General features: G+C 38.2%; 1 protein-coding gene across 2 annotated transcripts in view; it reads right to left on the bottom strand.

The window, feature by feature from the left end:
* The window catches only part of PPP3CA (protein phosphatase 3 catalytic subunit alpha), a 343,207-nt gene extending 318,330 nt beyond the window's left edge, over nt 1–24,877 (bottom strand). For both annotated transcript variants that reach the window (XM_066279182.1, XM_066279183.1), the window contains exon 1: nt 24,744–24,877. In XM_066279182.1, the coding sequence (XP_066135279.1) occupies nt 24,744–24,801 (58 nt within the window). In that variant the 5' untranslated portion in view covers nt 24,802–24,877. The remainder of the gene's footprint in view (nt 1–24,743) is intronic.
* Between the last annotated feature and the right edge of the window lie 574 nt (nt 24,878–25,451).

Below are 25,451 nucleotides of genomic sequence, written 5' to 3'. Positions count from 1 at the left end.
ATCAGCATCTATTTAGTGTTCCTTGATTTCTACCAATTCCTAGACCAGTTACAAGTTGTATGAACTAACTAATCTTAAGAGTACACAGAAGTCATTCATCTAAGAACAAGAACAGAAAATAGCCTTCTATCTTCTAGAAACTGCTAAGAATTTGTACACAGAACATTTGGAGTAGACTTACACTAAGCTGGAGCAGACTGAAGCAAGCTATCCCATATCATGACCAAGAGCTTACATTTGAAATTAGTATTAGCGTTAGGCAGGCATTCCTTAAAAACTACCCAAAGTTACCCTGCAATGTAATCAATTAAAACTAAATTGTTTATTTACATATTATATTGATATTACAATAATTTAGGTACTGAAGAAAGGTAGTATTTTAAAAACAGATCAGCACAGCTATAGGATAGATTTAACAGCATATTAAATAATGATATTTCAGTGTGTTTTCTCTCAATGAGTGGAGAGAGCTCAGATCATTGTTCTTAGAAATATAGTAGAAAAAAGGACAATGTCTCAGGCTACAGGAGCTTAACCAAAACAGGAAACAATCACAGCTATTCCTCCATTCTAATCTTAAATTCAACAAACAATATTCTAATTTGTAATTAGGTTTTTGGTGCTTTGTAAATTGTCTGGCCAATCAGACCTGGACATAATGACTAATCCATGATTGAGCATATGCTTCAGTCAGATCTTTGAGAGAGATCATATGGGCTTTGATGGATACTGTGTCAGGTCTATTCTGACATCTGAAAAGACCATGTGAGTCTGGATTTCCTGGTGGTTATCTTTGCTCCCACATGGAAAAAGCCTGCATGACTGTAATGCCAACAGAGAGGAAAACATCACAGAGGGGTAAAAAAGAGAACCGTAATGTGTGTGTTTAAAACCAAATCTATCTCTTGGATTTCCAGTAACAAGACAACTATTTTTCATATTTATATTATTTGCTATCAAGAGTCTTACACAGTAGACATAATTTGTGCTTCCAAGTCCACCAGTAATCTATGTGATCCAAACTGTGATTCAGTTTTCTCACCTATATGTTATAGATAATAATGCTTATAAACAAACTCCAAGACAGTCGATCTATAGAGATAAACATGACCATACATGTTTATTTTTTATGTATTTTTAACTCTGAAATAAAAAGCAGGAACACAAATTCTTCGGCACAACTGACTTACAGAATTACATATTTTTTAATAATAGAGTACAAAACCCACATGCATTTATTTTTAAAAGACAAACACAAGAGCATTTCATAGGTAAATGAGTGTTGGGCGTTATCCTGGTATACATCATTACATCACTAAGGCAAGAAAAAGCAATCCCTACCCTAGAGTCTTAAAATATTAGCAGAGACCAAAAAGTCTAGTGGGAGTGAATGTCATTCCATCTTAAGTGTTGAGATTACAATTCTTTTTAAGTTATCTTTCTGTAAATTTTCTTCCCCCAAAAAGCTAACTATATAAGTACCAAGGAGCGGAATTCATTTGTCATCATATGGCATAAAAGAAAAGAACCCTTCCTTCCACGGATCCTGAGGGCCAGTGAACAAGCCCCCAAGAAGAGGAAACAAAATGAAAACAAAGGCAAGCAGCCTGGGACCAAGGTCACACAGAGCTTCAAAAATGAGAGCAAGAACATTTAATTTCATGTAGGAAACAAGAGAAAACTTAAGAGCCAACAGCCCAGTAAAGTGTTTTTAGCAGCAATACTCGGTGAGGAAAGGGGAAAACCAGGCCAACCAGAAAGGCAGTTGTTGCAACAGAGGGTGTCTTAACTGCAAAGGCCATTTATAGTCATTTCCTCTGCAGAAGGCTGGCCCTTTCCCCCACCCCTGATTAAGAATAAATTCTTGTTTCATTTGTACTTTAATACTTCTGACTCAGAACTATTGTCAGATGAGCTGTTTTGAACACATTTTAACTTTTAGGTTAAATGTTAAATAAATAATAGTCACTCTTTTCACATAGCAATTTTTTTCAATGCCAACAAAAACATGCCTAATCTTGCCCATGAAAAATAGATACCATACTCTATTACAAAATGCGTGCAATCACTAGCTGATATCAGTTAGTTGATCTCACAACTTTGAAGAGATAAAAATAGACACAAAATTTTTGTAGAAAAATATTCAATGTTGCTATTATTTTTTGTCACACTTGGTATATATAGATATGTACATATACGCATAAAATATATTAACGAGAAGTATCAAAAATAAGTTAAACTAGAATGTGCAGTTCTCATTAGGAGCATCAAAACCTTCACATTTCATCCACAATTTCATCACCTGTGAAATAAAGGCACTGGGCTAGACTGTAATCTTTCAGTCCCCTGAAGTATTCATATTTGATGATTCGAATATCCCAGGGACTCCAGGCCTACAATGCTTGCCTCCTAATCTGTCTGCCACATTTCCTCCACGTCTACAGCCATTCCTCAAATAAATCTAAAGTATAAAATTCTACTAATCTAATGAATGGCTTTAAAAAATACTCAAATGTGCTACTACAGGGCTTTTGGGAAAGCAATTATTTTAAAAAATAGAAGTTGAATTTCTTCAGTGGCTGTTATTCAAGGAATATAAAGTACTTCAACAAACTAAGGTTAATTGTGTCCATGACATAAGTGTTATTTGCACACCCTCCCCCTTTCAGTCAGGGGTGGACTGATTAACCCAATTCCACAATAAAATAAGAAATACATGCAGTCAGAATACATGTCTGAACTCCTTCCTTCCTTCCTTCCTTCCTTCCTTCCTCCCTCCCTCCCTCCCTCCCTCCCTCCCTTCCTCCCTCCCTCTAATCAGGTAGTCAATTTCCCTGCACAAAAATCCTTTTTTAATCTAAAGAGTCTCTCAAAGGTTAAAACTATTAGGTTAAGAGTCTACATTTTCAAATACAAGTTACTTTTTCTCTCTGCAGCATGGAACATTTAGTAATAGTAATAGTATCAGCAAAAACTTCCATAGCACTTACTGTGCGCCAGTCTCCTTAGTGCTTTACACATGTAATAATTCACTGAATGGCTGCAGAGACTCAGGACTGTGCTGTTAAGCTACTCTATTTTACAGATTAGAAAACAAACAAGCAAACAACTGAGGCACATAATTAACTTCCCCTGGTTACAAAGCAAACCAGCAGAAGAGCAAGCTGGGGCACCAGGCAGAGAGCTGGGCTCCAGAGCCCATGCTCAATACCAGGCCACCATTCGCAACTGGAGAAGGAGCACAAAAACACTCCTTTATTCATGTGGCTGCGTTTACTAAGCACTCAGTAACTGCAGCTGAATAAATAATATATAGGCCTAGCCTGACCTGTGGTGGCGCAGTGGATAAAGCGTCGACCTGGAAATGCTGAGGTTGCCGGTTCAAAACCCTGGGCTTGCCTGGTCAAGGCACATATGGTGCTTCCAGCTCCTCCCCCCGTCTCTCTCTCCTGACTCTCTCTCTCTCCTCTCTAAAATGAATAAATAATAAAAAAAAAATTTAAAAAAAATAATATATAGGCCTAGAATTGTAGTTACTGACCCAAAGAAAAGCAAATATGCATGTACACCCAGGAAAAAAAATCTAAGAACAAAATTTAAATACTTAGAATTCTATCTACTATAATCTCATAAACTTATTTAATGACTCTTGGTCCAGTTTCCTTTTTTTATATTTTATTAATTTGTTATTTATTCATTTTAGAGAGAGAGAAAGGGGGGGAGCAGGAAGCATCAACTCCTATATGCGCCTTGACCAGGCAAACACAGGGTTTTGAACCAGTGACCTCAGCATTCCAGGTCAGCTTTTTACCACTGCGCCACCACAGGTCAGGCTTAGTCTAGTTTCTATCCATTGGTATTCCATATCTCCCTGCCTCCCTGTGTCATTTACCTAAAGTAAAGAATGGATCAAAGAACAGACAATAAATATTGGCAGCATTTTCTTCCCTAGTGTCAAGGAAAGATAAGAACAGTGAAGTTCAGTCCTGCATAAAAGGAAATTACTTTCTATAGTGCTGTCAATGAATTATCACCACCAAAAAGATTAAGTCTGAGTCCAGAATTTATTTCATCTTCAATTCTATTTATATTGATAACATTATTTTCAACATACAATTTATAAGAGGAAATGTTTTGGTCAGAGTTAAGTAGCCAGAACAGAATGAAAAGATCAAACCAGTGTATTTTAAAACCTAGCCAAATTTAAGATTACCTGGGAGACTTAAAGGAATGAATGAATGAATGAATGAATGAATAAATAAATAAATAAATAAGGTTCTAGGGCTTTACTTAGAGTTTAATTTAATTGGTCAGGGGTAGGGCTGGGCATTGATAGCTTTAAAAGTTTCCCCATGATTTGAATGTGCAGCCATGCTTGAGAGTGATATCCAGAGCTTCTCGGACTTTAACATGCATATAGATCACCTGAGGATCTTACAGAAAATGCAGATAGATTCGAAAGGTCTGAAGGATGGTCTGACATTCTGTATTTCTGCCATGTTCCCAGGCAAAGGTGAATGCTATTGGTCTATGGACCACACTTTTGAGCAGCAACCATCACTATACCTTTATCAATATACTTTATTAGTAGTACTAAAGGTGAGGAGTGAAAAGGTATTACAATTTAAGGAAATGTACAATGTAAAATATTTCACTTTTATGTAAAGAGATTTATTTTTAAAAAGCCAACACAAGAAAGGATTTTAGAGCACGGGGTTATTGAGAAGTACATGAGCTAAGAGGCATGAAGCGTGGGGGCTGTTCCTAGCCCGGAACCAGTACTCAGAAAGTACTATTTCACTGCGTTTTATTAATAAATGAAAAGCAAACTGAATGTACATATAAAATTGTTTCTAAAAAAACATGGCTTCTATTTGTTCACAGTCTTCATATTATGTCATTCTCTTTGAAGACGATCTGGTATAGAGATAAAACAAACATTTGCCCTAAAGTTCAAATTTACACTTTTTAAAACATACTGTCTAGGATCTGCCTTAAAATAATTCTGCAAAGGAAAATAAAAAAGGAATAAAGCAAATAGTGAAATTTGGGAATCTCGATGATTAATCTGTGGGACGCGTACATGGGGGTTAAGTGTCCTCCTCTCAACTTCAACGTGTGTTTAAATTTTTTCAAAATAATTTTTAAATGTTCCGTTGAAGAATCTCAGCTTCACCACTGATTAGCTCTGTGGTCATGAACAAATTATTTAATCTCTCTGATCCACGACATACTCTTCAGTAGAACAGCTTTCCACATTAACCACCTCATAAGGGTTACCAGAGAAAAAAACAAAAAACAGCAGCATTTTAAAAATAACTGAGACCAAGCAATCACATCATAAAGATAAATTTAATTTTAATCCAAATTGGTCCAATTTAGAGAAAAGGAATGGTAAAGTATTTCTAAAGTAGAAATAGGTGAGTTGTAAAGAATGAAGATGGTGTGCCATCATCTTGCTATTTCAGTCCTTTCCATTATCTCTTTCTTTACATGTTAGACCACATTCCATCAGAAATAGCAACAAGTAGCATATAAAGAATTATCCAGAATACCATACCCTGAGCTAAATGCATAAGAAGGTTTCTTGTACAACAATACAAATCAACTAAAAGTAACCTACAAACATCACTTGTAGCAGCTCCACTACTGCCCTGACCACAAGTAACACAGCTTTTCTATCTACTCCCTTCATTTAAGAAAATCTCTAAATAGTAGCTGAGGATACCATTTGAGGACAAAAATAATGTCTTGAATACATGCCAAATAATCAAAAGCAAACTATCATCTCTGGTGCCATCTATTCAAAGGACTTAAGTTAAAAAACAGATGGCAACTTTATTATTTGTAACATAGTTACAAAATAATTGCATGGTTATTTAAATATATACATTATTGAAGACAATTCCATCATTCCAAAAAATAAATCAAATCATTCACAAAACCTCAAAATTGTAAACCTTGTACAAAATAAAAGTGAACAATTTCACAATACACAGTTTAGCATAAGAGTGAAAGAGAAAAATTATTAAAATAGTGGTTGTACAGAAAACAACTTAAAGTACATTTTCTTTTCTTTAAAGAACCTGTAGAAGCAATGCACAGTGAATCTCACGTCCATTCCAACTGAATTTTAATCAAGTGTTGTGACTCTCTTACACAAGAAAAAATTCTAAAGCCCAGAATGTACTACAAATATGCAAAACTCCCTCATTAGTTCAAAAAAGAGCAAAAACAGTGTTCAGAAGCAGCATTTATTACGGAATTTTCAGAAGAAGCACGCTCTATGTTAATGTCCTATTTAACAATTTCACTCTTAGGACAAGTTAAAGCCCATTTTAAACAGATGCACCCAAGCATGTTTTTATGTATTTCTCACATTGTTCATACATGAAATGAATGAACTGCTTAGTCATTAGTTATTTTACTTAGACATTCCTACTTTAATACAGACTTACCTGATATTTTTCCTATACTAATAACATTCAAATTATCTGTGTTTGCAATAATAAACACTAGGCCTAATTATATCTCAGTATCAATTGCCTTAAAAGGTAAAGCTTATTTCAGACAAGGTCTGGCTCAAGGATTAAAATAAACACACACAGCAGGAAAGCTGTAATGTATATTTTGGTGTGTTTTTTTCAGGCCATGAAATAAAATACCTTACATTTCAGAATACGTAAGTTAACAAAATAAGAAATGTCAATAAAACACCCTAGTTGTACTCTTATTTAAGATTTAAAGTTATTCAACGTTTTACTTCTATGTGTTAAGGAACACCTTTAAAGAACCATTCAAAAAAAATTCATATTTGAAGCCCATGGTTCACAAAAATATCACGGGAGAAAAAGAAAAAGAAAATTGAAACCCAAGCTAATTCCAGCAGGGAAGAAATTCTCTCACATACAGAGGTACTAGCCATGAAGCAAGGGAAAGCCAGAGGCCCCAGTATGAAATTGGAGCTCTGTGAATTTACAGACTCAGAGAATCAAGGGAAGGTGCTAATCTTCCATTCCACCTGAGCCTCTGACCTGTAACTACTTCACAACCACAAGACTTCTCCAAGTCAATCAAACCAGAATCAGAAATGTGTTTAGAAATCACGTGAATAAAAAAATAAGTTTATCTAATCACCTCCCTCAGAGAGCATTAAAATTCTGACTCAGAATCATCCCTCTTTTCTTTTAAATAATTATGACAATAGTTTGAAAGTGTAATTAGGCTAGTTCTTAACATCCAGTCACAGTACAGAAGAGTTATGAGTGGTAAATGAACAATTCTGATCTCAAAAAATTCATATTTGCATGCTACAATGAAACCACATAACTCCCTTCTCAAAATGTTTCATGTGACGTCTCCTTGAAGTGGCTTTCACTTTAGCTATGTGTGGCTTCCTTTATTTGCTCTAGTGACAAAAATATAAAAATGAATATAAAGAAGCTAAACAAAGCCAACAGTATATACAGTAGCTAGCACTGAACTTTTGTTTGTTTGTTTTAACCTAGAGGAAGAAAAACAAAAGGTCCAATAAAAATACCTTTTTTATGTAACTCATAAACCACTTTCTATGTTTTAGATTAGTCTGTCTCATAACACTGTGATAAGGTCAGTAATGACAGTCCAGTCTAGTCTCATTGTGTGTGAGCCTCAGCTACATATTTCTAAAAGGGAAGCAAGAAGACTAACTCCACCAAAGTGTTGGCTTTATCTCCACAGAAAAGGCAATTATATTCTCACTAAAATAATTTAACAGCACCAACAATATTTTATATAAGACAAATCTCCAATAAAGTCTGTTTTCTACACACTGCCTAATGAATTTGGCCTTGTATGCACTTCCACTTAATATTATAGGGGTAAAAGCCCAGGATCTGGAGTCAAAACTGTTGAAGTCCAAATACCTGCTCCACCACTTCCTTGCTACATGAACTTGGAAAGGTATTGAATCTCCCCTAGCCTCAGAGTAACTGGAAGGATAAAATGAGGTAATGTGTGTGTAGGACATACACATTAATGTGATTAACATTTTTAGAACAGAAAGTTCAACAATATATAAAGGCACTTTGTTATTTATCAATATTTACTTTGAGCAAAATCCAAAGAGAAGTAGCCGACAAGTTTACAGAGTATTCCCTTTAAATGTAACTGTGTGAAATGACAGAGTCCAAAACATACACCAGTTATACATACTGTCTAATTATTACTAAAAATTTATTTCTTCCATTCCCTGATATGACAAAACTTTAAAATAAATCTCGACAGGCAAAAGCATTGGCCTTTTTTTTTTAAATTTATCATTCCAAAGTAGAGCTATAGAAAAATACATCAGTTGGGTAGAAAACAAAGATAATTACTCAAGCACCTTCCTTTTTTTTCTGTAACACAGGTGGGACTATATGCAGAATCTAAAGATTTGTGAACACACTCATCCAGACTGACTCCAAAAATTAATTTGATTGCCAGGTTTAGTTAAAGGCCTTGGTAGATCTACTAAGGACATAAATTAGGGCAAATAACTATCAAGATAAAAAAAATTCAGATAATTAAATAAAAGGCTGGAACCAGAGAATGAGATAAGCATGATTAAATCAAAATAAGATGTTACTTTAAATTTTGTGCTTAGAATTATATAAAATAATTAATTGTATAAAATAATTCAGAGTGGCCCTGGCCTGCTGTCTCAGTGGTAGAGTGTCAGCTGGCATGTGAAAGTTCCAAGTTCAATTCCCGGCCAGGGCACACAGGAGAAGCACCCATCTGCTTCTCCAAACTTCCTTTTCTCCTTTCTCTCTATCTCTCTCTCCCCCTCCCGCAGCCAAGGCTCCATTGGAGCAAAGTTGGCCCGGGCACTGAGGATGGCTCCATGGCCTCTGCTTCAGGTGCTAGAATGGCTCTGATTGCAACAGAGCAACCCCCCATATGGGCTGAGCAATGCCCCCTGGTGGGCTTGCCAGGTGGATCCTGGTCAGGTGCATGTGGGAGTCTGTTTCTCTGCTTCCCTGCTTCTCACTTCAGAAAGATTAAAAAACAAACAAAAAAAACCCCCAGAGTTAAAGAGACCTGGCACATAGGTTGAAGTGAAAAGTCCTAAGAAGGGACATGAGCAGGTCAGGTATTCCACATGTCAAGGGTACTAGGAAAAAAAAAATTCAACTTTGGCTACATTATTAAAAGTATATGCTGGAGGGGGACAATAACAAGTACTAATATCACTATACTTTTGTGATGAACAGGTATATCTTTTACAGTCAATTTGTTTGCTGGGTTGGGGAGCGAGGGGAGGACAGGATTCATTATGTGCCAGGCATCATGCTAAGCACTGGAGAGATGAAGCAGACAAGCCCTTGCCCTGGATGACTTCACAGTTAAAGAGAACATTTTGTTGCAAATGTTTGTGATATACACAGTGTGTACCAAGTATATGAAGTAGTGTGACAGCTACACCTAAGGGGATCAGGGAAATTTTACACAAAAGAGGACACAATAATAAGCAAGAGTGTTTCATGCAGTAACAAAGCAAACACAAAGCCACGCAAGTTATCTTCGGGATTTTTAAATAGTTTAGTTTAATAAACTTGATATAGAACAAACACAAACAAGCATTCAGAATACACACATGAATACAAAATGTTCTCTCTGCCCTCAAAAATTTACATTGTAATAAATTAGAGACAAGTAAATTCAGTAGTGTGAGAAATATACTATATTATAAATACACTTTAGGAAATTTTTTATATCCCCTAATTTTTGTGAGCAGCATATTTTCAAAAAGTCATGTAATAAGGATTAAATGCCATAATACATAAAGAGTTCCCACAAATCAGTAAAAAAATAAAAAGAAAAGAGAAAGGATCAACCACCACATATGGAATTAGCATAATCAAATGTTCACTTTTTAATGATTACTCTAGCGACAACATGGAAAAATTAGTGTATGGGAGGGGACAAGTTTGAAAGCAAAGAGACTAATGTTGGGAGGCTACTGCTGCACTAGGTAACACATTTAAAAGACCTGAACTGAACAACAGGTTTAAGTAACTGCGGTGGATGTTAGTAACGTCACCTAGGATTGAAAGCACAGAGAACAATACCCCGCTTTATCCCTACCATACCTATCCACAAGCAACTACTGTATCTAAAGTTTAAAAGAAAGCTCTAGAAAAAAAACAAAAACAAACCTAGGTTGCAAACACAGATGTATTTAATTATCAGCCTACAAGTAATAGTAAATCCTCTGACTATAAGGAGAAAAAACTACCTGGACTAAAAGGATACATCAACATTTATGACTCAATCAAGAGAAGCTGGCAAAAAAGAAAAAAAAGAAGAAATCCAAGAAAGCCAATGAGGACGTTTCAAGAAGAAGGGGGGGACCCCTCAAGTCAAATACCATAGAAACCAGCAGGTAGACAGTCATTGGTGACTTTTGCCAAGCTGTCTCTGAGGAATGACAGAGGCCCCCAAACTACAAGGGATTTGACTGTGTACAGGAGATAAAGTATCTATTTTAATTCAGGTTACTTCTAGAAGCAGAAAGCTGCACTGTCAAAGGAGCTGTCCAACTATAAAATACCACCACCTAATATGTATTTAATGGTTACAACCTTACAGTGATAACACTAATGATTATATCTACTTTTCAGTAAAAAAAGGGAGGAGTGACAGGGTGGCTACATGGTTTCCCCATGGACACTCAAGGGGGACATGGAGAAAGCAGAATTTAAATGCAAGTTTTGTCAAATTGTAAACCAATGTTTTCTCCACACTCTGATGCTGCCTCTAGATCACAGGAAATGCTGGGGGGTGGGACAGAGAAGAGCTTGTTAACCAATTAACATTTTTTGGAAATTAGTTGAACTAGTTGACTTTTAAAGTCACTTCCACCTTCAAGAGCCCATGATTCTGTCATCTACGTGGCTCACAGGTAAACTAAAATAGCCACAGAAGTCTAGATAAAATACCCATCACTCCTTCTGTAGCACTTTTTATGCCACCTTCATTTAAAAATCCTATATCCTAAGAACGTGCATTCACACACACAAACATAAATGTATGACATTAATATTAGTTCCACTGACTTCTGCAAAAAAATACAGTACAATCCATGAAGACAATCATTTCCTTTTCTGCACTCCACAGCATGTTCCATCTTGTGCTATTAAAATAATTACAACTTATACTGTGATTTCCTCTCTCCACCCATGCTGGACAGTAACCTTTGGAAAGTGCCTATGTTAAGCCCCAAGAACAAAGCACAGAGCAGGCGAGCAGTGGGCAGTAAAACTCTGATGCACTCATGAACGGGAAGGAAGGAGAAATGGCAGATAACTGAAGGAAATAATATTTTTTCAACAGCCATTTTATTCTCGATAATAGATTATATAATCCATTTGCCAACTGGAATATTACAATTATATCATACTTGAGGGAAGCATAGAAAATTGAGTGATTAGAGGCATGGGGTATGGATTTAAAAAGTGACACCACAGGTCATTATCAAAAAAAGTTCCTGAAATATAGATTTTTCCTGGATTCAATACCACCCAAAAGCAAAATGAAAAATTTAGGCAATTCACTATTTTTTAAAGATCACTTACTTTAGAAACTTTTATCAAAGGCACCAATCTTAGCCTAAATAAAAAATTAATCATGGAATTTCAAGCACGGCCCCTGGGAGATATTTGAGAGCAGGAGGTTTCATGGGGTAGTTTAAAATCTCCCACAGGTGCTTATTGATATGTTTCAAGACCTAGTCAATCTCCAGATCTGGCTAGCTCAGGTGTATTCTCTCATCTTAGGTCTCAACCTTTATTTTTCCGCCAAGATGTACATGACATGACATGCACTCTCACAAAACACTAGCGTGAGAGAAACTAGATTCTAATAAACTATCCTCAAAAATACTCACAGAAATAAGGCAAAGCCTGCCACAGATTACAAGAATGTATAATTTTCACTATGATTAAAGATGTCACGGTAAGATCAAGAAGAGTACAAGTTATGCAAAATGCCCACCATGGTGGCTGCAGCTCCATTCCTTTCTCCCCCCTGCATGAGGAAACATATCAGAATGCAAGTGAAAGTAAAATCTTAGGGTAGAACTTGAACTCACCCAGGTTTATACATAGATATTTTTTTAAAAAGTCATTTGCAAACGTCTGTACGCCTTATCGGTAGCTGTTAATGCCTCACAGCTGAGTGTAACACAGAAATGTGTTGTGACACCACAGTTGGAAGCCACTGACCTCTTTTAGGCCTCAGTGAAACTTAAGCTAGTTATCAAATTACAATTGAACTCACTGGGTTAGCCAAATTCAATGGCCTTAGGAGCTGTTTATCAACAACCTTCAAGGACCAGGTGCCAGAACAGCAGGCAGAAAAGGCATGTTCGGCTCTGGTCAAGAGGGGTGCTGGCCTGCCTTCATGGTATGATTTGAAAAGAAAACAAAGGAACTGGCCTGTCCTCAATTACCCCACTAATACCACCATGGTGTCATACTATCATGCTCTTTTTTTTCTTTTAAAATTTTATTTAGAAAATTAAATTTAACATGGTGACACTGATAAATAAGAGTATATAAGTTTCAGGTAAACATTCCTATAGCATTTAAACCAATGGTAGTCAACCTGGTCCCTACCGCCCACTAGTGGGTGTTCCAGCTTTCATGGTGGGCGGTAGCAGAGCAACCAAAGTATAAATAAAAAGATAGATTTAACTATAGTAAGTTGTTTTATAAAGATTTATTCTGCCAAATTTAGCAAAAATCCGACATAAAGTATTTGGTAAGTAATTATTATTATATGCTTTAACTTGCTGTAACTGCTTTATAAATTTTATAAAGTAAAATTAGTTCCCTATTTTATAAATCACCATTACTGTGGAACTGGTGGGCATTTAGAAAATTTTACTACTAACAGAGATATAAAAGTGGGCAGTAGGTATAAAAAGGTTGACTACCCCTGATTTAAACTGTTAATAATGTTGTATATCCATCATCCACTATTGTTCTTTAAAATAGTTATTTACTCATATGTTGGTTTTCACTAACTCTTAAATAGACAATTAATACAATTATTTCCCTTTTGAATTAGCAAGTCTTTTTCTTATTTTATTGATAATATATTACATATTCAAAGAAGGGTATCCACATTAGAATATAATCATACTTTTAGAGACTTTACTCAAATTTCTAGAAACTAATTTGGCAATATTTTTTTAAGACTCTGAAAGGATTTAAGGGATTTTGACTCAAATTTTTGTCTTGAAGTCTGCATAAAAAACATAATTCAAAATAGTGGAGCAAGGCAGAAAAATAATGATGTAAAAAGATATGCATTGAAAACATCTGATGTCAAAAATTTGGAATAACCTACATAATGAAGATGGCTTAAAATATGCTATATCCATAATATAAATATCATACTGTCTTTATTACTTGCCTGTATTAAAAAATAAAGGCAAGCAAAATGAAAGTAATGCCTCTAGAAAATCACTATTGAAGTGCATCTGCTATCCAGGTCTCTGGAAAGCTCCTACTTAAGAGCAGATGAGGTATTTGACCTCTTAAAGCTGCAGAGGAACTGGAGAACATACAATTGGAGGGAATTTCAACAGGAAGGGTATGAGGAGTAAAAGCATCATGACAGTGGTAGTCCTTATTCAACCAACGGACATCATGAGAAGAATTCTAGATTGGGCCCACCAGTGAAGGGCCTGAGTTCCAGGAAGTTTAAAGGTTAGCACGAGAACACGGAAAGGGAAAGCAGCAGTAGAGATGCACCCAAGTCCAAGGTGCTAATGGTCACAGACGGAGGCAAGCCATGATGAACCTTTGCTCACGTCTCCATTTTCAAGAGACATGATAATTTGACATGGTGTTGAAGAAAGGCCACTGGGCTGGCAAAAGACCCAGAAACACGCCAGTGGGGAGGGAATAGCTAGAAGACAGAAGACTTAAAAACATAAAAACTGTTGTTACCATACAGTAAGCTTTCTGTGAAAAACACATAAAGTTCAATTTATGGAACCATATAGGGTAATAATAGGAATAATAAATGGGTCCTTCAGAGCATCAGATGAGGTCAAGAAAAAGAAAACATTCCGGCAAGCAGAAATGGGCAGGATGGAGCAGGAAGTCTCACGAAGTAGGAAGCTTCTTCCCACTACTGTGTTCACCCAGCAGCGGGATTACCACCCATGAAGGAGGCTGGACGGGGGTTCCACACTGGATATGGCCTGAGTACACTTGGGTGCACCTTCCAACTTGAAGAGGCTGATTTGTTTTGCTTAGGCTCAGACATAAGCAAGTGTTAAGAAACAAAAGGCTGTCTCAGTATACCCCAATCTCTCCCCAGTACATAATCAGAGGACTGACTTCGGACCAGATGGGGAGATAGATTTCCAAAGTTTCTTCCAGCTTCAAAGTTTTATCATTTTACCTTTTAATGTTTATTTTATTAATTTGAGAGAGAGATGGAAACACTGATCTGTTCCTGTATGTGTCCTGACTGGTGATCAAACTGGCAACCTTTGCACTTTGGGCTGATGCTCTAACCAACCAAGCTATCGGCCAGGGCTAAAATTTCATAATTTTAGATCACATTTAAAAACCCCCAAAATGAGACTCATTTATTCTCTCTATTCAAAAGATCCCTACAATTTATGCCCCTGTTAAATGCCCCTGACTGAAAGAAAAGAAAAACATCTAAGTCCTGATGCATCCAAATAGTGTTTTCTCTTCAGCTGATAGTGGTGATGGATATCTGAATATGATCCACTGTAAAAGATACTTTTTAATACTTGAAACTTTACTTTTTAAGACTGAACAATCTCCTGTTGCTGTTGCAATTTAAAGTCCTTTAATCACTTGGTGTGAGGAAAGAGGTGGTTCTTTTTTATTTTAACATACTCTGAGTATTCCACATCTGCGTCTGGAAGTACATGTGAAGTGAAAGAGTCCTCAAGTAAAATTCCCAGTCTTCAACTCCTTGAAATAAAAATGTATCTGCACTAGGGAGAAAAATTAAGTCCTGGCCCCAAAATCAGAGCTTGGAGACCCTGGCAGGCCTGCTTTAATGAGGGCCACTGAGCAAGATGGGCTAGTGCAGGTCCAATGGTCCTTTGTGAGAATCAGACCAAGAGCAGGCTTACCATACCGCCTCCTTATTGATGTCATCCCAGGGCTGGCTTTTCTCAAAACAGTGACCATGTAGACATATCATCCAGAAAGCTGGATACAAGCAGCCTGTACTCATGCAATGCGTCTGAAGATTTTTTATTTGTGTTACACAGACATCTCATATCTAGGCATGCAGTATGTTTATATCTCTGTTCCTAAACATATTAACTTTTATTCATTTGCACTTGTACATTTCTCTAAGCAAGTGAAACAACTATGAAATTCAACTGGTTTCCCAGATAATTGTCACAATAGCTACTACCTCCCCCTCTCCTCTGCAAACCAACCTGGTAGCATCACAAATCTTCCTGAGAATAAAACCATCACACTCCTATAAGGAGATTGACCTACACATCCTTTGACTGACATTACCCCAATTAATGAAACAAGAGCATTTCAAAACTCATGTGAAAAACCCCATCTACAGAATTGGCACTTACAAATCAAGAAACCCATCAGATGTTTGTGATCTGCCGACGGTGATTTAAATTCCACACAATTCAAAATAGCAAAGAACCCTTTAACTGATAAATTTAAATTCCTCTTATCCTTTATCTGTTATTTCATTCATTTAACAATCATGTATCAAAAGCCTGTTCTACAGTAGGCCATGTGCTAGAGCTAAGGCAAGAAGATAAATGGAGGACCTGGCCAGGCAGCTCTGCTGTTTGGAGCATCGTTCCAATACACCAAGGTTGCAGGTTTGATCCCCACTCAGGGCACATACAAGAGTGCCCTGAGTGCATAGATAAGTGGAACAAATATCTCTCTCTCTCAAATCAGTAAGTTTTTAAAAAATTAAATAAAGCTAAATGAAACCAAGCCCCACTCTCCTGAGCTCTCTACTTCCTGGGGAGGAGAGACAGACAGGTCAACATAGTCATAGACCCACGCTCTATTCAAGGTGTCTTCTGTGAGAATGAAGAAGCTGAATCCCTTTACTCCAACTGAAGGCATCAAGAGATATGAGTCCCAGAGGAGGTGACATCTGAACTGCTTGAATAATGAGAATTAAATAATAAAAAACGGTTAGCATGCCAAGAATCAGACCCACACAGAGAAAGTATTAGTGCACCTTACGTTATTAGCATTAAATATGCATAACAGACTAATAATGCCAGGTTTAATAATAAAGTGTAATTCTTTTGTAAAAAGCAGTAATAATAAAAATAATGATAATAATAATGACAACAGCAAGAACTTGATATCCTGACTCAGATTCTGTCATTTTAAGAGAATGTATTGTGCTTTTAATTTTATAAAATGGAACGGCTTACAAAATGTTTAAAAACAAATGTCAAGGATGGCTTAAAGCCCACTTCGGAGAATATAATAAGAGTCAGCAGAACTGATGCCACTTTTTTTTAACCTCTCAAAGCCCATATACCTTCCCACTGGAGGGCATCTAATAACATTCTGGAGGCCAGGAGGTTATGCTGGAGAAGGCTGCGTTTCTGGATTACAAAAGCATTACAGAAGATGATAAATTGAGATGTAAACAAAGGAAGAGAGTTTTATATGTTTTTGGTTTGGTCTTTTTCATAAAATTTGCCAGGTCATTTTCTCTTGAAGTCCTAGTCTGGACAATAATTAAAATACATAAATCACCCAATAAATCAAACACTGAGTGATGGATGTATTTTTCCCCACTTGTCAAAAATTGATCAGCCTAAGGTGAAATACAAAACTGAAACAAAGCTTTCAAGTTCAAGTTAATATGCTAAGTTAAAAAGGATTTAGCCACTCAGCTGGCACAAAGCCAGTCCAAATGACCAAATAACAAAATTGTTCTCAATCTAATTGTGTCACCTTTTTAATGTCGCTTTCTCATACTCCATTCCCTAATATGCTGGAGAAGAAAGCAATTTAACAATCAGCATAGAGAAAGAATTACAAAGAATCAGAACTTAGTATAATACACTTAAACTAAACATACAATTTTTCTCGACTTATGTTTCAGCAGGCACATGAGAATTTCGTAATGCCCAGATCATTCGGTAAGAATTTATTCAGTGCATAAGCATGGCATTGTACTAGGCACCAATGGTTCAATGACCATATTTTCCAAACAAAGATTTTGAATATACATATCAACAAAAAATATTATGTAACTTCCAAGTATATGCAGCAACGTGAGAGACATAGTTTAGACATCACATATTAGAATTTTCAAAACATTCTAATTTTTTTTAATTTATTCATTTTAAGGAGGGAAGAAGAGAGAGAGAGGGAGGAAGAAAAAGAAGGGGGGGGGAACAGAAACATTAACTCCCATTTGTGCCTTGAACAGGCAAGCCCTTGGTTTCAAACCCGCGACCTCAGCATTCCAGGTCAATGCTTTATCCACTGCGCCACCACAGGCCAGGCTCTAAAACATTCTAATGCCACATAGAGACAATTAAACATTTTATATCAGAAGCCATAGCTCTTCCCGTCCCGCAAAAAAAACGGGGGTTATATAGTGAATGAGAAAGAGAGTCTAAATATTGGAATCTTAGAGCTGATGGATTTTATTTAAATTATGCTTCATATGAATAAAACTCTCTCTTTGAACATCAACCATCATTCTTCTAGTTTCATTAAGTGTAGAAAGTACCTGAAAATGACAAACACTGTAAGCTGGTGGGTCATAATCTAAAGGCAGCTGTTAACATAAATCTCTGATATTTACTTGTTTGTTTTGTTCTTGGCAGACATATGCAGAATTTCCAGTTGCAAGAGATAAAAAAAAGTCCACAGACATCAGATAGACCATAGTTTAAAATAGTGTCATAAAATATTTTGCTATGAGGCAAAAGTATGAATTAGAATATAAAGAAGAAAAACACAAAGTTCTATTCCTCTCTATAATGGTCTCAATAAAAATGCATCTAATTCCAAAAACACAGTATTTTAATAACTAATTAGTGCTTCCTCAGTCAGGGTATTTTTTTAATATCTAAAACTTTAGCTACCTGACGTACATTTATAAAATGGATTTGAGCTCCCAGCAATAGGTCTAAATCCTCAAGTTAATTGTCCATCTTTTTTAGACAGTTCAGAACACCTAACAAAGGAATATGAAATGTTTTATTTGACTTCTTATACGAAATATAATTGATGGCTTATCAATGAATACAGCCTAATGAATACAGGAAATGAATACAATACAGAACAAAATGGGTAAAAAATGTTGAAAATATGAGGACTATTAAAGACTTAATTTACAAACTGAAATCCTATTTCAGTGCCTACATCATTCCCACCTGATGATTGTATTTTAAAAAAGGAGTGGAATACCTAAGCAGTGGTTGATATTTTCACTTGAACTTTCGCTAGAAATTAACATAACCCTCAAACCAGAATAACAGTATGGAACATTATGTCTGATTCAGACAAAGAGGCTTACAATAACACCCTTCAAAATTATAGTAAGTAATACTCCTATCAGAAGAGTAGGCTATGTCTATTTCTATGTATATAGTAACCCAAATTGAAAACAATTCTTAACAGTTCTCCTTTAGTAAAGCTCATGCCAAGATCAAACCAGATTATAACCTTTATCACCAGAATTTATCTTTCTGCTAAATACAGACATAAAAGCTTGTTCTAAAAGAACTATTTCACGTATCTGGCTAATAACTCAGTAAAGCAATATTGAAAGAAAAAAAAGGTGATATCTTAAATATACAAAAAAAGTGAGTTTCATTCAGATTTTCAAGAAAGAGCATCTTTACTAAATTTGCTTACACTCACCTGCACCCTAGTCCCACCTGTGACCCACTTTCTAGCTGTTCTGTCTCCATTTCTTCAACTATAAAATCAGTGTCACCATAGGCTACTATTGTAGATTGAAGCTATTCATGGATTTCAATATTAATGGTTCTACCTATTTCTTAGTGACCCTGAAAACATGTTAGCATGTGGTCATTTGTAATTCTGTCAGCAGTGACTAAATTGCCATTCCCAGGCAGGTGGCACCAATGTAACCATTAGGCTCTCAAATCCCATTTGATGATCCTGATTCATACAAGTGATGGTGAGTACAGTGATTGCCCTTTTATGTATGGGGAAGGTAGCCTGTGACATTATCATATACATCAACAAAATTATAGAAAGTTGCAATTCAAAATCTCACTATATCCTCCTTGAATAGCAAAAGCATGCTACACCAGAATATTACTTAAAAAACTAACAAGATGAAACCTGACCTGCAGTGGCGCAATGGGTAAAAGCATCAACCTGGAACACTAAGGTCACCAGTTCGAAACCCCGGGCTTGCCTGGTCAAGGCACATATGGGAGTTGATGCTTTCTGCTCCTCCCACCTTCTCTCTCTCTGTCTCCTCTCTCTAAAAAATGAATAAAATTTAAAAAATTTTTTTTAAAACTAACAAGATGATTTTTTAGTATGTATCCGAGTTCCACATCATAAATTATCATCATTCTTTATAATCCTGGAATTATCCGATATCTATCTTCATAACACTTTCAAAAGGTAATTTAACTGGATTTGCTAAAAACGGAGTATGCCTAGAAAAATGCTGTTTTCCAATGAGGTCACTCTAAATGAATTCTTTCTTTGGTTTTGTAATTAGTTTCAACTTTATACATGACTGACACAAAAAAGATATGGAAAAGCATAAAAGGCCAATTATAAAAGTTATAAATTCACAGTACATCAAAGTCATGTTTCATCTCTAACATTCCGAATAAAAGCAATTCATAGAAAAACAGATTTTTAAAAACATTTTTAAGCTAACATAAGCAAATGTTATAGTAAACCTCTAACTAGATGCTAAGGTATTACTTTTGTCACATTTTCACTGGATGTCAAGAAATAGACTGCTTATTTTAAAAAGTGTGGTTTGTCCCCACAGTTCCCCAAAACTATTATTTTTTATGTTAATTCTTCTAATTGACAGTATTTTAGAATCATTGGAATTTTCCTGAATCCTAGACTAAACAGCCTTAAGCCTTAAATTTAGAGAATTTTTTGAAAACAATGCACTTGTTATATTTACTTTATAGTAATGAATAGATCTATCTAATTTGTAATTAACAGCATTAACTTGCATCCTGTTCACTAAGTCCTGAAAAGAATTTGTTATCAAGTATATTAACGATGCCCAAACCGTGTTGTTTATACATAGTATAAATTAGAATAGCAGACCCCTTTCTTCACATCCACTGCTGATGTAATCTTCAGCCACCAGACATTTAGTCATAGTAAGTTTCAATTAATGACCCTGAATTAATGAGCTTTTACTATACTCAAATGGAAAACCAGATACAACTGATGGTAACAAACGTCAGTAAAATAAATTCACAATAAGCTCTTCTTGACAACTGCAAATAAATAGCATTATTTAATACTCCAGATTTGTTTCTTTATAATACCAGTCTCATTCACCTAAAAAAAATGGTGGCTTGAATCCTTATTTCCTTAACATTTTTTTTAACTGTCATCTTCTTTCTTACATGATCTTAGATATCTTTCCAGAACTTCCCTATGTGTACTCTGTATACAAGAAGTATATAAGCTGACGATACACACAAAAAACAGCTCCTTTTTCTTTTGGATTCCCCGCAGCCAAAAGCAACCTGACACAAACCAGCACAAGAGTATCCTATCTAGAGTTTTTCAGAAATTCCCTAAAATTTTCCCCAGAACTCACCCCTCAACAACCTGCAATGGTATCTGGAATGTCTACCATTAGAATCAGTTCAGGTGAAGGTACAAGAGATGGAAGCAGAGGCAAGGGCAAGAGATGGAAAAAAAGCAGTGTATGTACTCACTTATCACCTAGTTTACTTTCTTCCAAGTATTTAACTACCATGTAGCAAAGTTCCACAGCCAGTAGGGAATGGTAGGGTCAAAGCAGGAGTTAAAGGCAGGTAGTCAAAGAGAAATGAAAAGAAGCCAAAGTTTGGGGATAGGCCTGTGGAGCATCACTGCAGAGAAAAACCGGACTGTGGGCTATACTGGGGAAGGGGGGGTGGAGAACGGGGAGTAGTTACTCTTCCATTTATTGTCTTTCGTCTTTGGCCTTATATTATGCAATGTTTCTTTTTTTAAAAATGTAAAACAATGAATCAAATTATTCTAATTTCCAACAAATGGCATTACCAAGATGTTTTCTCTGAATTTTTGTACTTTCTACTTATCCAAGAACAGTTAAAATTAAAACAGCGTTAGTTTTGCAAAATGAAGTAATTTTTTGAGGTAATCTAAATTACTGCTTTTCATCTCCAATGCTGCCATTCATTTCCTTTCATTTCTAAGATTTAGAAAACTCATCAGGATCTCTGAACACATTCCATAAGGTGCTGCAAACCTGAAAAATTAGTTAATTGAAACTTAAACCCAACCAACCTTTCTAAAGTTGCATTCTAGAATTACCAGTCAAGAAAATCATATTACTATTGTACAAACACACAAGCACAGCTTTATTTGTAAATAGCAATTTGTTATACAACAAAAAACAAATCACACTAATGAAGGTAACTGTAAACAAACGCCATGGTAATAACGATCCGAATATCTCTAATTGTACTTGGTAAAAGGAGAGAAAGCTTAGAAAACATAAACAACTCCTAAAGGATAATCCCTCCCCTGCATTAAAGAATAAGTCCATCTCAGAGAACACAGATGAGTTCTTGCAAAATTTAGAGTGAAGTCAGTTTTGTGAACTGTCTTATCTAATTTTTATAAATATGAAAAATTGGTAATGTTTTCCATTCATTATACATGTACTTTGTATTCACTAAACATGTGTATACATATTCAAGAGGAACTGCTGTTACATAGTAGACTAATCATTAAAATAGGTTATCATCTCAAATAATCGAAAAAATCATAATCATATGTATGACAACTGTTGAACCCAACACTTGATAATGCCTTTTAAGCCAACAATATAAAGTATTTAAGACAGTATAAGAGGCCCTGGCTGGTTTGCTCTGTGGTAGAGCATTGGCCGGAGTGTGGATGTCCTGGGTTTGATTCCAGGTCAGGGCACACAGGAAAAGCGACCATCTGCTTTTCCACCCCTCCCCCTCTCGCTTCTCTCTCTCCTCTCTCTCTCCCCCCTCCTCCTCCTCCTCTTGCAGCCATGGTTCAATTGGAGCCAATTGATCCCCTGGCTCTGAGGATGGCTCCATGGCCTCAGCCTCAGATGCTAAGAAGAGCTAGGTTGCTACCGCGCAATGCCAGAGCATCGCCCCCTAGTGGGCTTTCTGGGTGGATTCCAGCCCTGGTGTATGCTGGCGTCTCTCTCCTTCCCCTCCTCTTACTAAATTAAAAAAAAGACAGTATAAGAAATAGCGAGAGTGTGTCTACCTTAAAAATCAGGATTTGCCAATTAAAACTTTTTCCTATGAATAAAATTTCATATCCAGAGCCCTATCAAAACAAATGTAAAGTTAACTTTTCCTATTTTGAGTCTATTATCCACATTTGCATTTCAGTTCTGCAATAATATGTAAACCGAATTTTGAGAATCATGGGTACTGTGTGTAATTACGATAGAAAAACTCCATTTATAATAATATATGTAATACAGCACTGGAAAGAAAAAAGTAAAGCAAAACAGCCACAATGGCTGAGTGGGCTCTTTAACATTAATTGGTAAAAACACCAAGCCTGAATGTATGAACAATTATTTTTACATTCTTCACTTGATGACAATTTTACATTTACATTTAGAATCCACACTATGTGATTTAAAACATGAAATGTGTGCGCATTGTTTAATTGCTGACATATTTACTCCTATGTGAACTGCAAGCTTTATATTGTTTTGAAAACAGATCATCTTAACATACAAATTGGAGTTATACCTAAACTTCACCCATTAGGATGATACTTATTCTCTAATATCTTAGGAAAAGGTCTTGTTTTTTAAATGCCAACAGAGAACTCTAATACAAACATAGTTCTTTTGAATGAATTTCAGTGGGCTGTTTACAGGAAGATCCATGCCTGCAAAAAGAAGATCTGTGTATCTGGTAGTCCTATTTCCAGTCATTTTTGCAGATATTTCCTCCTTATTTTGATGGGTCTATGAATACCGCATGGAGGCAGGAATGATCCTATTATAACCAAACAAGACATTTTATGCTTTTTCTTATAAAGGAGACCACAATTTCCCGAACATCAATAGAACACACAAAACTTTAAAAACTGAGCAAAGCTGAATGAAGAAGCAATGAACAATTCTGAAGCCTCTGATGACTTCTGTTTATCACGGTGTTTTGGCTGCTGGGTTACTTCACCTAAGGGCTCATGATGCAAATGACTTTATTGCCTAGCTTGCAAGCACTGGCCACATAAGATCCTATCTCTGTTCTACACCCCACACACACACTCACACACACTCTACACCAGCCAGTGTTGTTTCCAATTTCAGAGGCCCACTCAGCGCCTAGCCCACGCCCAACCCTGCTTTGCTTCGCATTCTGACCCTAGGAATGAGGGATACTACTTAATCCTGGCGGATCTGCTCTGTTGTCTCATCCTTCCAGGATTCCTAGGATGGTTCCTCCCCCATTCCACCACGGAATACAACCAGGACGGATTCCCCGGTGCGACAGAAGATAGCACTGCATCTTCCCTTCCTCATCCCATGCATCCAGCTTCTATTTGCCAGAAACCCCAGAGCCATCCCCGCCAGTAATGTACGATCCCAGGCTCTGGGAGAATCAAAGAGCCCATTAAGAAGGGGGGTGACAGGAGCACGGAGGAAGCGAGCGGGGCGAGTTCACCACTGGGGAGGTGTGCTCCAAAGGGGAACCATTCAAGAGCAATGACAGGTCGGCGGGAGAAGGCTGGGGGGGGGGGGGGGTGAAGGAGGTTAGAGAAGTGCTTTTCGCGTCTTTCTCAGGGCCTGCGGGGGAATCCCGGGGCGGCGGCGGCGGGGCTCTCGGGTCGTTCCCCGCCTCCCGCACCCCCGAGCGTCCCCTCCACCGCCCCCTCCGCCTGCGGCCACCCCCGCCTCGCGCGGCAGGCAGCGCCGGGCTCCCCCCACGCTCTCCCGCTCTCTCGCGAGTCCTGTGCAGGCCCTTCCAGGGGGAGGGGGTGGGGGCGCCGAGGGAATTGCTGCAGTGGAGCGACGAGAGAACCCTTCCCGAGCCAAGCAATCCGTGGAGAGCCATGGCCACATAAAAATGCCATATTAATTTTTTAAAAACCATAAATCACCCCTCCCTATGCAAAAGAAAACCATAAACCCGATCCCATGCAAGCCAGTGAGCAGCCACCCACTTCCTATTTCTGTCACAGTAGCTACACCCTGCCAGCAACCACCCCCGGGCGCCCCCTCCCGCCCCCGCCACCCCCGCAGCCGCCTTCCCAAGGCTCAGCCATTTGCCAAATGACGCCCCCGTAAATAAAAATGCCCTCGCTGGGGCTGGGTGGGAGGCGTGGGGTAAGAGCGCGCGAGAGATGGGGGCAAGGGTTGCACAATATCCTAGAAGGTCCGTGGCTGGAGCGGCGAGAGAACCGGGGGCGGGGGAGGGGAGGCGAGCCGCCCCGGTGCCTGCGGCACACGGTGCACCCGGGAGACCGCGGCGCGCGGCTTACCTTTCACCACCCTGTCGGTCGTCGACAACTTGGGATCAATTGCCTTGGGCTCGGACATCTCCAGCCGCCGGGGGACAGCGACGCGCTGTTCGTCCGTCCTACTGCACAACCCGACCGGACCGGCGGGCCAGACACTAAACGCCGCCGCTGCCGCGCTGCAAACCGCTTGGCTGGAGGTCTAGGTTCTGAGCTGGCTTTAAAGTTACTGCCTTCTCCGTGCGTCCCTCTTCCTCCTCCTCCTCCTCCGCTGCCGCCTCCGCCTTCACTCCGCCGCCGCTACCGCCAGCCCCACCGACTCCACTCCGGGCACGCGTGTGTGGTGATTTATTTATTTTCTAAGCACGCCTCTCGGTTCTTCTTTTATTCTTGGGGAAGGGGGATGGGGAGGAGAAGCGCACACACGAGCACCCACCCCGGCACGGAGACCCGGCACCGCGGAATGGAGCCCCACTCGCGCACACTGCCGGGATTAAGACCGATCACATGGGGAGGGCCGGGGGCGAGGGAGGAGAGGCAGGGCCGCCGATGTCAGTGCCACCAACCGCTCCTCGGCGTCCCCGGCGGCGGAGAGGCGCCCGCCGCTGTTGCCGCTGCTGCTCCGGCTGCCGCCGCCGCTGTCGCTGCTGCTGCTTCCCCACACCGAACGCCGCCGCAGATCCGCGACCGCCGGAGACGTTCCGCTGCCGCGCTCGCCAATGCCTCCCCGCG

The sequence above is a fragment of the Saccopteryx bilineata genome, chromosome 5, assembly GCF_036850765.1.
Source record: "Saccopteryx bilineata isolate mSacBil1 chromosome 5, mSacBil1_pri_phased_curated, whole genome shotgun sequence".
In the NCBI taxonomy this organism is placed as follows: domain Eukaryota; kingdom Metazoa; phylum Chordata; class Mammalia; order Chiroptera; family Emballonuridae; genus Saccopteryx; species Saccopteryx bilineata.
Note: the sequence above shows the minus strand (reverse complement) of the source record. Positions and strands in the feature narration are given on the sequence as shown.